A 15720-nucleotide genomic window follows, 5' to 3' on the forward strand; every position below is an offset into this window, starting at 1 on the left:
CTTCCCCCCGCTGGGATTAACGGCGCAGATTAAAGAAGATTAATTGCTCCTTTACTTGGATTTATGCGTGTTGTTTTGGATCTTAGTGCTGCTGGCAGGCTTTGTTTCCCCTGGAAGATCACCAATGTGGATTCCGCGTCTGACTCTGAGTCTGGCGCATGGCTAACTGGGCAAAATGCAGCCGCCGGTTGGTGTTCGCCAGCGGGCGGCGCAAACTGCACCGCCTCTTTCCCCGACTTTGTGAGCCTCACCTTCATTTTTCCTGGATTTGACCAGGGTGACCTTGGCGGGCCGCGGGGGCATATTATGCGAGCGGCGGTCTGAGCGTGGAGAGAGGCTCCTCTCCCGCGAAACGCTGCGCTCGCGCTCACGGTCCCTTCTGCCGCTGCTCCGCCCGCTACGTCTGCCCACGGCGCCGCCCACGCCGCTGTACGCGCCGCTCCGTCCGCTCCGGGTCTCGTAGATCTCCTCGTCGTAGCTATCCTCCTCTTCGTCGTGCTCCGACATGGTTTCCCGTTCCCCCAGTCGCCCCATGGGGACGTGCACCTTCCTCTTCCGTCTGATTGTCTGCACGGAGGAGGCCGGACGTTAGCCGAGCCAGACGCTCGCCAGCCCAGAAGAGTTTGAAAAAATCCGCACTCCAAAAATACCCCAAAAAGAAAGATGATTTATTTTACATATCTAAAAAAAAAATTCTCGCATGACATTCTCACACTATTTTTTTTTGTGTTATAAATCACATGAATCATCTTTCTTTTAGGAGCATTTTTGCCGTGTGGAATTTTTCAAACTCTACTCAGTTGACTTTTTGATCCAGCACCCATCCATTACTAGGTAGCGAATGTGCGAGTGTTTTTCTTTTTTAACTCTCAGACGTTAGCTGGGCCCAACGTTAGCCTAGCCAGATGTTAGCCGGGCCCAACAGCGGAGTGATCGAAAGGAAGCGAAAACGAGCGAGGCGAACCTTCCTTCTCCACTTACAATTTTGGCAATTTTCCCACTTTTCCGAAGCTGCTGGACGGCGTACGCGTGCTCCACGTTGTCCATGGAGACGGCGTTGACCATAACAACCCTGTCATTCTCCCTGGGGGGCACATAGTAGACATGAGGGAGTCTTTCTGGAGTAATTCAATCCTAAAAGGTAGCCATCAGACGGGCCTCGGGGCCATCAGGATGGAGTCTTACTGTAGCAGGCCTTCTGCCGGGCCGCCTTTCAGCACATCTGAGATGACAATGGAGGTCTCGCCGCTCTGAAAGTGAGGATTATCCCGGCCTCCTGATATGGCTATCCCGAAGCCGAACCCCGGCGCCTGCACGCAAAGGAGGGGGGGTTGAGAGAGGGGGAAAAAAAAAAAAAAGCACGGGTATAAACATTACCTCTTCCTTATCATCATCATCATCATCATCAGCCCATTTCCTCTGCTCTTGTTTACAGGAGGTCGTTCCTCCTTCTGAGTGCCATCATTATGTGGAGAAAATGTTGGGCTTGCGTTTTTTTTTTTTTTTTTCTCCAGCTGCTCCGGCGACACTCTTACGCGCAAACCGAGCTCTGCATTTGCATTTTAAGCAGATTTCGCACGTCGTTCCGAGGCTCCATCCGATTCAGGGAGGTGAGAACGCTCTGGGGCCGGACCGGGCCCGTCTTGGTCTTCGTGGAGGAGGGCTGGTACTCACCCGGTGCAGAGTTACTGTGTGCTGCTCCCAAATGACCGTCTCCTCCATGGCTGCGCACTGTCAGGGCAGACAGAACACATTGGTCAGCACAGGAAAGCAACACGCCGACCTCCACCCCGGCCGACGGCAAGGTCACGTGTGCCGCCGCCGCGTTTCCGTCGTCCGTGCTAATTTTAACTGCAGACACCAGATCCTAGGGCCAAACATTTTACACGGAGTTTACCGGAGAGCGCCAGAGACCGGGTGTTAGTTTGCGTGACTGAAGATGGAGAACACGTATGGAGCCACGACAACATCTTGCTATTCGTATGTCTGGTGGAAAATTCACACGAAGGACGAGGACATGCTGTTTATTTGGGCAAAGAAACTTTGCCGGTCGCGCTCCTTCATTCAAATCCCTGAGCTAGTTTTCCAAACCGTTTACACGTTTTCTAAATGTATCTCACTTCAATATCTACACCCCTGATTTCCCCTGGAGAACTTTTTCCAGATCTCCTGGTCGTTCATCGGATCACATCAGAAAATCCACCCGTATATAATCATTCAGAAATAAGTTAAATGAAGTCATGCAGCTGCACTGATTATTGTATTTTTTGTGTTGTTAATTGGCCCTTGTGTTGTGTCTTTTTTACTTATTTTAGTTTATTTTTGTTTCGTCTGACTGCACGAGGACCAGTTGACGAGCTCCTCCAGCACACTTCCTTCATCCAACAAACAAACAAACCTCAGTGTGTTTTTCTATCGTTTTCATCAGATGACACTGTGATTTCTGGGGAGAGCCGGGAGGAGGTAGAGGAACATCTAGAGAGGAGGAGGTACGCTCTGGAAAGGATACGGACTGAAGGTCAGCCGCAGCGAGATGGCATACATGTGTGTAAATGAGAGGAACCCGAGTGGAGTGGAGATGGAGAAGGTTGAGGAGTTTAAGTGCTGAGGACAACAGGGAGGATGGAGAAGAGGTGGAGGAACACGTTCAAGCAGGTTGGTACGGATGGAGAAAAGAGTCAGTGGTGAACATATTGGAAGAGGGATGTTGAAGTTGGAGATGCCAGGCAGGAGGACTAGAGAATACCAGAGAGAAGACTTAAAGAGGTGTGAAAGAAGAAGATACAGACCACAGGGTTAAACGGAGGAGGTGGACTCCTGTGGAGACCACTGGAGGGAGCAGCCAGAAGGAGAAGGGTTTTTTGTATGATGAATTACGTTTCTATCCTCTGATATGCAAATAAGCTAAACTGAACACACTGAGCTGTGATCACAGTGGAGACGCAAAGCGCAATTGGGGATCGCAAAGTAAAATCAGACATTTTGTGCGCACATCAGAGAGGCTACGCTAACAGAGCCTCCACTGCATTAATCACCGTAGAGGGTAAGATGAAGGTCGCCTCCATGTGCTGTCAGGTCAGCCGTGTCCTCTGCTTATCTCTGCCTCCACATCTCACCACGCTTTTCACAGAAAACCACCGGGCCCCCTTCAAAATTAAACCCAGCGACCCCCGCCCACCCACCCCCGACCGCTCCTTCCATCCGTCATGTAAATAGATCCGCGGTCGGTGAAGCTAATACGTGACCTGCTTGGGTGGTCGTTTCTCTGACACCTCCACGCGTGCACTTTGACGGACGGGACATCACGAGGAGCGATGTGACATTATAAACCCTTAAAGCGTGATGAAAGAAGGCTGGGATTAGAAGCAGCGGGCCTTCCCACTCCAGAGGCCAGGTGGCGGCGGCGGCTCCACACCCAAAAACATCCAGGGAATGTCAGCCCGGCTTTCCGACCGGGGATGAGCGCGACTTTAAAAATGACAAGCCGCTAATGGCCGGGCTAACGAGTGACTGGGAGTGATAATGAAGCATGAATTCTGGAAGCGCCGAGGGGCGGCTCGAAATACAGCGAGCATACCGACGTGCACGGGAAACGGCGTCCTGCTCCGGGTTGCCGGAAACAGATCGGGACAGTTGCTTAGCTGACTAACACCCGGTTTACCGGAGGAGGATTCTTTCACGACGGCGGCCCCGAGTCTGACGTGACCCGCAGGTCAGGGGCCAAACATGAGAGAAGCCCATGGACTTCCAGAGCTTGCCGGTCAAACTCCTCAAGCAGCTTACGGCAGGGCTCAAGCGAGGAGGATCTGAACAGACTGCAGCACTGGAGAGGAGAGCGGAGACAGATTTCTGCAGTCTCGTTAATATTCAGACAGCAGAAAACGCCACTCTGACTGGAAAGTTTGCTGTTGAGCGCGGCGGAGATGTAAGACGACCAAAAGTGGAAGCAGGTGCTCGGCCATGTCTGACGCCGCCGATTTCAAGAGGACGGGAGCAACGGAGCGGCACCGCCGCCGGCTGGAAAACACGATTAGACAACACTCATTGTTCATGTTTCCAAACAAACAAATCGCCGTAAAATTAAAAAACCCCAAACGGAGCAAGAAGAGATCTAAAAATTGAATGAAAATTGAAGGAGGATTTAGGAAGGAGGAATGAATATGTTTTTGAACAATGTCCTGCGTGCAAGGCGCGTCTCCCCCACACCTTTCACTTTAAAAGGGATGCAAATCTGCTCCCTCCTCCCACAGAGCCGGTTGCTGCGGTAACCAAAGGGGTTGTTGTTGTTGTTGTTCAAGTGGCCTGACATTTCCAGGCCTCGTCTGAAGGTTCCTCTTAACTGTAGGAGGTTCAGAAAAGGATCCACAGGGAGACAAAGGCCTTCCTTGTTTTGCATCTTCACCTGAGCGCGGCGCCTCCAGCCTACGCTCGCCTGCCACTTTGCATAACGGCCCAGGTTTAGCTTCATCTCTGACGTCTTGAAGACCGTGAGCCTGAGGGCAACCCGGCAAAGTGAGCCGTATCCAACCGATAACCAGCGCCTGGAGCCGATTCGCAGACAGGCGGTGACCGGTGGGACCCGACTAGAGTCCACAACTAGAAATGTTCACTCAGGAAGCTAACCTGTGCATCAGCAACTTCAGTGTGTCCCTCACAGACACAGGTGAACGTAAACAAAGAAGTCTTCCTTGTGCAGCGCCACGCGACAACGTGTTTGTACGCTCTGCTCACCAACTACGTCTCGCTTGAAATCCATTTCAACGTTGCGAACGTTGGAACCAAGGACCGGCTGTATTACGCATCTAAAGGGGTGTTGAAAGGTCATGTGGACAGCAACGACCTGCCCAATAAGCGTGCGGATAAAGAAAAGTACCAAAAGTAATCATCTTTCTTCAGGTCAACTCCAAAAATGTCGGCCCCCCGCTCGCGGAGGTCCATCACGTGACCTCTGGGTCAGTGACCGTCCATGTTTTTTTCCCAGGCGCTGTTTACGGTGCCAACAGACGCTTGGCGTCACAAGCCAGAGTCGGCCGGGGATTACGACCACGCAACTTGGGAGCCGGGACCCAAAACACAGATGGATCGCACAGCTGAGAGCCGAGGACGGACGGGGAAGCTGTGTCAATACGCAAACAGTACGCGACGGCCATTGCTCGCTCAGAGGAACCGTCGGGCCGACCGGCAGCCCTGCGCTGATACCGTCTAATTATCCCGAAGGTCATGCATCTTGTTCACGAGTCTCCACCCATAGTCTCGAATGGCGTGACCGCAGCTGTGACGCGCCGACGTGATCGCCGATATGGTCCTGATTGTAGGCGAGGCCGTGTTTGTTGTTCCTACCGCGTCTCGGTGTGACGCGAGCTTACGTGACAACACGTCTTGGGCTCCTCTAGAGAAGAAAAAAAAAATTAAAACAAAAATCAATGTGCCTTCCTGGAAAAGGAGGAAGCTTATTGTTGGGTTTCGTTGTGAGCGCGGCCTGCGGGGGCCGCTTTACTTCTCATCTAGAATCCCCAGTCGGCTCTGAGCCTCTATAAACAGCCCTGCGCTTCCAATCAAGCCAGGTATGCGAAGTGTAACGTCCGCCCAGAAAGAAAATATTGTCTCAAGTCTCCGGTCGCGGATAGGAGTCATTTCACATCCAGTGAGTCAGACGACGGCAGCCGCCGGGCGGGGAGGGTAAAATGGTGTTTCACTTTATACCGGCTCTGGAGCGGCATTAAACCTGTACTCTACTCTGCAAGAAATAAAAAAACATAATTTTCTCGTAGGAGAGGAAGCGAGGCGGAGTGCGGTCGGGGCTCTCATCCTCTGACTAGAATGGATTTGTTGCCGGGGTTGGGTTTAGAGAACAGACACAACCTTATTCAATTCTGACCGTTGTGGGAGCGCGGCGGATAAAAATAGCTCTCATTAATTCTGTCGTTGTGATGCTGCAAAAAAGGGATTTGAGGGAAACTTGCGGCTGCTGGAGAACATCCAATAACCCCTTGTTATATTTCAAGTCGACGCGGCGGGTGGAGCGAAGGGAGCGCGGCTTTCTCTGTGACCAGGAGGCTCCATCACATCCCGGTAGAACCGGAGCTACAACCCAGTAACTGCGGATTTAATGCGCCTGGCACAGCGGTGACTCACGCTGCCCCAAACCTCAGCCTCTTTGCATCCGAGCGGAACGGATATTTAAAAACCCCTCCGGCTCCAGACACGTCTACCCCGGCCCGTCCTCTGCCCGTGCGTCTCGCCGCCGCAGTTTGATAGCTCCTCGCAGACAACAGCTCTCGATGTAGCTTCAACGCTAACCGGGCGGCGAGTGGCCGTCGGGATCCATGAGCTTCTCCTTTTGTTTAAACCGCTCCGCATTCATTTGGTGGGGAAATGTTAACAAACCAAAATGGCCGACGCACTCGGCAAACTAACGAAAACGCGCCGATCTACAACCGTTCGGTACTTTGATACGTGGAAAGGCCTCGGACAGGACCTTTCTGTGCTTCCCCCCCCGCAAAATAAACACACCTATATTTCCCCGCGGCGGCCTCTCCGGCCTGTGGCTTCGTTCCTTTCGGGCCACCGGGCTGCAGGAGGGAAGCGGACGGGTTCAAGGAGATGATTGATTACTTGTGAAATTGACAAGGATGTGCGAGGGAATGCTGACAACCGCAGAACCTCTGCCTGGGACAACTGCTTTGGAAAGCATATTCATATGCTAATGAGGGTCCTCGGGTTGGCATGGGTCGGGGAGGGGGTCCCCCCAGAGAGCGTGGCTACACTCTGCACATCCATGCCGTACTGCAGCTTTCTAAATGGAGAGCGTGGAGAGAGGACGCCGCACCGAATGAGCGCTGAGGTCAGGAAATGAAACGCTATTAGCTCTGACATTAAACATCGCCTCCGACAGCAGCGAGAAATATTTGCTCGCATTATCGAACGGCTGCGATAAAACGGGCGGCCACGTGTTGCTGGAGCCGCCGCTCCCTGAGTGCTGCCGCGGAATTAAAAAAAAGAAAAAAAACAGGTACTCACATCAGTTCATCCTTCTCACGACACCGGAGAAAAACAAAAGCATCTCCGACCTCCGGCTACTCTCAGTAAATCCGGCAGGAATTTCCTGCAGACGTAAAAGGGCAGCTCCGGTACATGGCCGCCCCGCTCAGTGCCGGGAAGGACTTGCCCCCCGCCTCCCCTCCCTTTTCTTCGCTCTGAAACAACTGCAATTACAAATACAGGTGAGGGGTTATGAAACACAACCTCCGGCTACATCCTCACGTGTCCTCCGCCTCGCCGGCCGCCTGCCCCCCCTCTCTCAACATCTTTCTTCAAACCCCCTTCCCTCCCGCAGATCCTCTCCATACATGCTCTGGGGATCCGGCAAATCCCCTCTGGCTTGGCAGCGATCTGTGCGGGATCTGCAGTTCCGCTACAGCATGGGACTCCTCCGAGCTAGCGAGCATCCATCCGCAGTGCAAACTGCTGTATCGGACTTAACCCTCCCGCTGCCGTGGCGAGCTGACCGCTCGTTCTATCGCCGTGTGTGATGTCGATCACCACCACTTCCTCCCCAGGTGGGCCGCGGCGCATTCATTATTCTCAATTAGTCAGAGAGCGCAGACGATGACGACCGGAGTCCAAAGAAAAACAAGATCATTTCGCTTGTTTTCGCCGCTGACGACATGTTGACGCGTAAATAAACATTAAGAGATTTCGACGGCAAGTTTAATATTGTGTACATGCTAACGTGTGCACTGCCTGTCAGTGTGCTGCTGGATCCCAGATATAAGCTGCTACCGCCGCGACAACATTTCAGCTGCTTTAAGCACATCCGTGGTGCAGCTGAAATGTCACTGCGCCATTATTGTGTTTACACATCAGCGCGGCGTAATAAGCTCATGTGTTAACGGGGGAAACGGCAGCGGCCTGTAATTACATCGTGGATAAAAAAGATAAAAAAGAAAAAGTTGAGAGCGGCCCTGCGTTGTTTCAGCTGCAGGTGCTTCCGCCAAGGAAAGACTCGGCGCAATCAAGCGGAAAATATCACTGCATCCAATCTACTGGAATTTACTGAGATTTGGTGAACCGGCTGTGAGCAGGACTGTTTGTATTGGGGGGGGGGGGGGGGGGTGAGACATTCTCCTCCAGAGAGAAAGGCGTGTTCCCATGTGAGAACACACACTGTAGTTGAACAGGCATGTGATTTAAGGAGGGAAAACTTCAAGTACCTGTGGAATGTGTTGAAGGGAGTCTGAGTTCCCACGTATTGTTCCCCACAAGAGCCTGATAAGCTACAGTGGTGGAAACCTGGAAGAGCCAGGATTCACGTTTCACGACAGCTTCACGCCTCTTTAAAAGTATGGAAAGTTCCTCTGATGAACTTCTGAGTTCGGTGTGGCACCGCCAGACCATCGGCGTGGACTGAGAGATAAAGCTGTGTACAAAAAAACAGGCCTGAATCTCCAGGTTCTTATCAGGCGAGGAGGCAGATAAGGGCCCGGAGGAGGAAAAACAACCAACAAACACCTGCAGCTCCGGCAACCAGGGGTTCCTCTGCACCAAACCTCCTCTGGTGGCAGCACCTCACTCCTTCACTTCTTCCCCCCCCTCAGACTTTGCACTTTGGCCACTTGTAAATGACTGAGCCAATATTTTGTTTTGCTATTTCTTGAATAATGTATTAGAATAGCCATTTGTTGCTAACAAAGCACCCTGCGTTTGGGTGACTGTTTTTTCTATACCGGTTTCTCTCTTTGGAAAAATTCTAGTATCCTCCGGGCTTTTCAAAGCGGAAGGGTCTGAGAGAGGTGATGGAATATTCATAAAGCTGAGTGGTCCTTAGCCACCGGGCTGCACCGGGTATGCGGACCAATCGGAGCTGTGGACCCGTGGAACTACGGCCAGATAGATGAAAGCAGAGGGTCTACAGAGAAGACAACGGCCAAGGGTGGAAAAAAAAAATGTGTTGCAATAGTAAGAGATTTTAAAATAAATTGGCACGACGTCCAAGCAAGCTGTGCTCTCATTGGTCGGTGGAAGACAAGAGGGAAGTTCTACACGGAGAAAGAGGATGGAAAACGCCGCTGTGCTTCTGGACGCAGGGTGGGTCATTTTCTCGCGCAGCATCTCACTTCCAGTCAATAGCGGAAAAGAGGCGGTTTTCTAAATATAAACTGAGGGATAAACAGATGGAAATGTAGAAGGAGCGCAGCTTGGGTTTCAAATGTCCAAATATACCAGCAGCTGCAGTGGAGCGCAGGCCGCGGCCCACGGGATGCAACGCGCAGCCACACTGCCGTGATTCTGAGAGTCGCTAAACGGACGTTTTCCCGGAATCGATACAAGTGCCGCTCTGCCTGCCTGGTATTTGAGCGAGTGTTTTCAGGCAACAGCTTCCCGGCGTGGAGAGATGGGCTGAGTTGACCGACCTACCCCAGGGTCCGGGGTCTTGACCCCCCCCCCCCCACACACACATCAGGACAGAGCGGTTCTTCTGTTTGGAAACGCTCCGCTGAGCAGATCCATGCGTGGGAAAGCTCCCGGTTGGGGAACAAACTCCCGAGGAGTCACGTGCGAACGGACTGTGCGTCAACGACTGAACCCGGCGGCAGGTTCGCGCAACATCCACGTGCATTTGAAGTCGGTACATGTGTGACGACCGGCGCACCGCGGCATGTCGATGGGTACGTCTGCACGTCGCCTCATGTATATGCGACGAGAGGCCCGGGTCAAGGTGACCACAGATCAGACGGTGTTGTGATTAATAAATGCAATTTCGGCCAAACGTGTCGCGGCTGTCTCAGAGCGATGACAGCCACGTCAGTCAAGTCACGAGGACGTGACTCGTGGCACGCAGACAGTTCTTCGGGAAAATCACTGGAGTTGCGGCGGCGAGCGTACTCACCAGCCAAAATCCACCACATCCAGACATGATGCATGGCCGGCATCTGGTCATAGCTGAGCAGCCCGATGCTCGTGGCGGTAGCAGGCTTGTGTTGACACTGCTAAACGTGTTTTCAAAGCTGAGGCAGCAGAGTAAGCAACATGGCCGCCTTCTGCCGTCTGATGCCGCAGGGATCCGATGACCCGAAGACACGTCCCCGGCGATTTATGGCAGCGACAACGGACCTCCACGCGCTTGGAAGCGTGGGGCCGGACAGCAAACGCGTCACGTTGACTAGGTTCATCTACGTTTCCGGCACTCGGATCATGTTTTCAGAAGTAAACAGAGCAGCGGATAGAGCTGCGCCAAAAACCAGGTCACGAGATCTTTTCAAAAACCAACTGCAAAACAACAACACCAACAAATCCACTAAAATAACAACTAGTGGCTTTGAGTTGGCTCATTTGAATAAAACTCTCATGTCACTGCACAACCACAATGGCTCTGCTGTCGGCACCAAAACGCCAAACAATAGGCAACGCAAATGACAACATAAAGAAAATACCACAGTGTCAGAGAGCTGCTTCTGCTGCTCGTCGTGCTCTGAAAGGCAGCGCCGTTCCACCCGGTGTTGGAAAATATGCGGGAGCGAATAAACAAGACTGCATTAAGATTCACCTTCAATCTACGGCTGAGTCACCGAGTCTAATCTCATCTCTCAATCAAGGTCTGGTCTCTGGCCTTTTCTTTCTTTTTTTTTCCCTCCAACGGTCTTCGAGTTCATCCGGGAGAATCCGGCCGATGAGCGGTTCAACTTGACGCTGACACTTAGCGGCCGCGGTGATTTTAAAAATGTCCGAACTAAAAAGGTGTTTGGAGTAAGAAATGAAATACTCAAGATCCAACGCATGGGATGTTAAACCTGACGTCTCGAGGATTACGCTCCCCTCCGTTTGGAACGGACTAAGAATGTAAATATAATGGACCGCATTACACTATCAACTTTTTCCCACATTTCGAAGGAGAGTCATTTATTTTCAAACAAAGAAATCAGGCCAAGGAATTACTTCTTGTCGCAGTGCTCGCCGAACGGTGGAAAATTAATTCAATTTAAGCCGTGGATTTAATTTTTTTTTTTTAAGCTAATTTCCATAGTAGTTCTGAGTCAGAGGAGGCTATTTCAGGGTCCTGCAGCTGCAGCTGGACTGGGGAGATCACACCCAGCGGCTGAAAGCCCCCCTCAACACACAAAGCAGGAAATCAGGCTTCTGCACTCAATCAGCCCAGTGGAAGTTATCAGTGCCCCACACCGAGGAACCAGCGGGCAGGAATGTGCTGATAAGCCGGCCTCGGCCCAGCACTCCGCCTCCATCATACCGTCTGAAAAGAGGACGGCGGCGCGGATAAAAACTAAACAAAAAAAAAAAGAGGGAAGATAAGAGATGTTTCTGCATCATAAAAAAAGGAGTTCACATTGAGTGTGATTGGTGGGATTCTGCAGGGCTCCACATCCTAATGATTCCACGCGGCTTCCATTTACGGATTTACGACGGACCTGATTTACACAATCGGGCTTCTGCATGATTGGAGTCAGAACCGCCGTTTGAATGGCGTGTCTATGCTTTTAACACGGAGTGGCCGAGCGCGCTATGGCAACGCAGGGTTTAACACTATAGCTTTCACGAGTGTTTACCGGGAAGTTGTAAACTTGCCTGTGTCGTACATGAGTCACCTTTCGCTATCGACCACGCCTCTCAATCTACTTCCCCCACGACGCATTCACGGTGCATGAAATGTGGGAAATAAAATGCTTCAGTTCCCATCCTGCCCCTTGGAGCCTGCCTCACACTAGCTAGAATAACATCCGGTGTGAGAGCATACCGCTGCCCTTGTGTACCCTTTCTTTTGAGGTGAAACGATATCTCGGTAAATTTAACTCTCCTCCACCAGCGATGACTAAATGAGCTCAGGAATGCGCACACCTGTTAGTGGATATTCAAAATAAAGATCACGGTTTTGAACATGATATATTCTTGTAATATTTGCGGACAAACTACAAATTAAGTGAATTTTAATTGAAGCGAAGCGCGTTGTGTTGCATCTGGAACACACTGAGAACACACAAAGAGCACGCACAACCTCACTGTTGTTTTTGTCTGTCATAGACTCCTGCAAATGTTGTCAAATTTGACTTGGGCGAGTAAAAAAAAACAACAAAAAACATCAAAAAAATTAACCGTGTTTGTCCTTCTGAAACCGTGATGACTCAGATGACTTCTGCTCCGTTGACAGCTCAGGGTGACTTGATTTACAGGTCCAACATTCACGGCTGCCCTTGAGTGGGTAGATATTCTCTTTGTGCCGGGCCTCCCCCAGTACAACGTGCCCGTCCCAGGGCTCATATAAAAATCTGCCGTGTGCCCCTCCTTACTTTGAGCGGCAGAAGAAACCCATCCTTCATTGCCAAGTCACACACATGGGCTTTGAGAAAGAGTACTTTGGGCACAAACCCAGAAAGGGACTGGAGAAGCCGTCCAGTAAAGGGGATAATTTCTTCCACTAGCTCCTCCAAGCTAATGTCGGGAAACCATGTTCATGCCCGCCGGGTCTCGGGAGGCTTCTCCCGGGGAAGCGCATCCCCAAAGGGCCGGGAGGCTCTCAGTTCAGAGAAACAACTTCTCCGAAAAGAAATGAAAATCAAGCTACCTATGCTCAACAGGTTGTTAGCCGAGAGTCCAAAGGTTTGGCTGCCGGATGAGCCACGAAGCCAGACACGGGCGAGTTCGGGGGACGTTGCCGGACGAAAAGACCGCCGGTAGCCGGTCCTGCCTCCCCAAACCCCCGGATCGACCGGGGGAAGCGTTTAACCAGCTAGCATGCTAACTTTAGCAAAGTGCTAACTAGCTTCGCCCGAGACCCGCTTCGGCTTCGCTTCACGGTCCCGTCATCAAAACAAGACTTCGCCGCCGCCACCGCCTCCCCCCCCCGACCTCCTCCCCCTCCACCAACTCTGAACGCCGATGTCATTTTCCCCCCTCCAGCTGCCCTTTATTACCTCCCTCTTACTGCACCTTCAAACCGGACACATCGTAAATCTGTCCCCCCTCCTTAATACCCCTTTGGTCAAATCAACTCCTCGCCGGCCGACATTTTGTTCCCGGAGCTAGGCTAACTCTTCCCATGCTAACCCTCGCCGGAGCGCTCCGCGCACTTGCCGCGGTAGCAACCCGCCCCCCCCCTCCCCCGGCGATGACAGCTCACCAGCGGGGCGTTTCGCGGAACACCACCGGGAGCCGAGACCGGCCCCACGGACGGCGACCCGCCGAACCCCGCTGTTAGCCCCCGTCAATCGGGAAGATGAAGCTAGCACGCCCCCCCTCAACTGGTTAGCCTTCCTAGCATAGCCGCCGGGATGCGGTATGCTAGCCGAGAGGTCGCTAAGTTACCGCGCCGGGAACGCGTACTCACGGCTTAATCGAGGAAGACTCATTCACCTTCGCCTTTTCGCGGAGGGGGCGGGGAGAAATTAAAAAATAAAATCTGGTGGGATCCTGGCGCTGTGGCTCCGGAGCAGCAGCGGCCGCCGCACTGCAATGGCAGGCAGTGGATGAAGCCCGTCCTCTCCGCCCCCCTCCTCCGCGCGATTCGGCTGCTTCCACCGCCGCGGCGACAGTGACAGCTTCGCCTGGAATGTACCATTCGGCCGCATCCGCGGGGGGGGGGGGGGAGAGAGAGAGAAAGAGGGAACGGGAGAGAGAGAGAGGGGGATGCAGGGATGCAGAGGAAGGAGGAGGAAGAGGAAGAGGAGGAGGAGGCCGCAGCCGCAGCCGCAGCCATTCCGTGGGGGAGAGCATCCACTCTGCGTGGGATGCACGTCGGGCTCCCTGTGCATGTGGCTGCAGGTTTGACCCCAGTTCAAACGAAAAATGCACTTTTTCAAGTGTGTTCGCGATAAAGATGCAACGGCATCGGCTCTGGTTTGTTTGACTGCTCTGCTCCTCCGACGGAGCTGAGCCGAATGAGATAAAGGTTTATCTTCAAAGTGCTTTCAAACTGCCTGACTAATACATCCGAGAGGGAAGCCGTGGGACATCTAAGCGGGCCTTCTGTAGAACGCGTCTAAATTCCACTCCACCACTAGGACGACCAATGCTTTCGGCGAGGGCTGCGAGGAGAGAAGGAGCGAGATGCTCCTACGTCGTCCACGCATGACGGATTCATCCTGCAGACGGACGACGGATCGGTGACCGGTCATTATGCCAGCTATAAATAGGCAGGGCATTAGCGCTGCGCAGAAAAAGGCTGAGCGGGGCGGATTGTCGCCACGGCGGCGGCGCTATCAGAGGAGGGGGCTAGAGATGATCTCTATCCACGGCTCCTGCACGCCAGGCACATCTCGGTGCGGACCGTTGCCGTGCACCAACATGATTTCTAGTTTAACTCTGAAGCAGCTTGACCTCACCTTGGGCGCATCACAAATGGTGCTCGCCATCGCAGGGGCTGAGGAGGCAGATTGAATCTTCTCAATAAATCACATATTCAAAACCGACCGCCGGTTCCCGATTGGACGGCGCGGACATGTCACATGGAAGGAGTGGGCCCTGCGACGCTCCTTGCAGGGACAGGCGACGGCGTGCTGCACGAGGTCGTTCTGAACGCAGAGGGCACGGCTCCCCGGGGATGAACCCAGATCTAATCAATCCACGGCAGGGCCCAGATTGAGCACTGCAGCAAAGGCCGAAGGGCCTTCTCTTCTTCTGCGCCCGCTCCTTTTTTTTTTCCTATTGCGGAACGCAAAGCTAGAGGAACCCAGAGAGGTCCCGCAACGCCGGCGACACCAGGGGGAACCTGCTCGGATTTCATTGGAGGATGGGAAGGAGTGGCGTTGGGCGGAGGAGGCGAAGACTGCGAGTCGGCCAAGGTCGTAGGAAAGAGGTAAAACAAGGGCAGTCTCTTGGATATCCTGTGAAGGAGGACGGCGCGGAGGGGAGGCGGGACGTGTTGCAATGGAAACCCGATCCGGCTGCCTTCTGCCAGGCGTCTCCTTGGTGGAGATAACACGCAGACCTTTGACCGCCGCAGGAGATTAGATGGTTCTGTGTGAAACATCGAGAGGACAAGCGCTCACGTCTTCCGGAGAGGCTTCGCAGGAGCTGCGTCTCCCTCGTATCGAGCCCTTCAAGTTAAAGCCACGGCGGCATTTGCAGCATGGTGGGGGGGGGGGGCTCACATGCCGTGCCACAGAAATACCCAGCCCCCCACACACACACACACACACACACACACAAACACACACTCAGAGAGCAAACCGTGGCTGCAGGGAGAAAATCACACGAGTGGAAAAGCAAATTAGAAATTCACAGCAGGTCGGGCTTTTAGAGCGCAAGTCACCTCTCGGCTGTGTGTGTGTGTGTTTGAGGGGGGTCAGGAGAACCGCCGACTCAGCAAGCGGCTATCTGCGGGCCGTAATGACTGCGGCGGTCAGGTGACGTGACAGCGGTTGGGGAGGAACGGGCGGAGCGATAATGTGTGACGCCATCTTGAACCGCCGTCTCTGCTGGCGAGGCTCTAATTAGAGGATATGGGTGTAATCCCCACGCCGTCAAGCTCGGGGCGCAGGCCGTGAGCAAGGGGAGCCGAGCGTGACCTTGGCAGCGAGGTGGAGCGCGGGTTAGCCCGGGAACGTGACGGCGGACGCCGCGAGCTACGCATCCAGCTGTTAAACATCTGATTTCATTAGCTGCGCTATACAGCTGCGCCAGCTGTCAATACAACATTGCATCTCCTTGCCGTGCTCCACGTTTGACTCGGAAAGCTAATCGGCATTCCCGCACTTCGAATTCAGGTATTCA

General features: G+C 53.1%; 1 protein-coding gene across 14 annotated transcripts in view; it reads right to left on the reverse strand.

Annotated features, from left to right (window-relative positions):
• The window catches only part of tjp1b (tight junction protein 1b), a 49791-nt gene that overhangs the window by 18379 nt on the left and 15692 nt on the right, over positions 1–15720 (reverse strand). For 11 of the 14 annotated variants that reach the window (XM_086162826.1, XM_086162821.1, XM_086162819.1 and 8 more), the window contains 4 exons: positions 1675–1731; positions 1186–1310; positions 982–1084; positions 252–567 (listed from right to left, as the gene is read on the reverse strand). In XM_086162826.1, coding sequence (XP_086018952.1) covers positions 252–567; positions 982–1084; positions 1186–1310; positions 1675–1731 — 601 coding nt within the window. Of the gene's footprint in view, positions 1–251; positions 568–981; positions 1085–1185; positions 1311–1674; positions 1732–13336; positions 13510–15720 lie in introns of those variants that run through there. The other 3 variants (XM_086162831.1, XM_086162830.1, XM_086162829.1) reach the window with 2 other exon arrangements.

Source organism: Fistularia commersonii, chromosome 17, assembly GCF_037954325.1.
Source record: "Fistularia commersonii isolate RoL2024-O1a breed Wild chromosome 17, RoL_Fcom_v1.0, whole genome shotgun sequence".
NCBI classification, from domain to species: domain Eukaryota; kingdom Metazoa; phylum Chordata; class Actinopteri; order Syngnathiformes; family Fistulariidae; genus Fistularia; species Fistularia commersonii.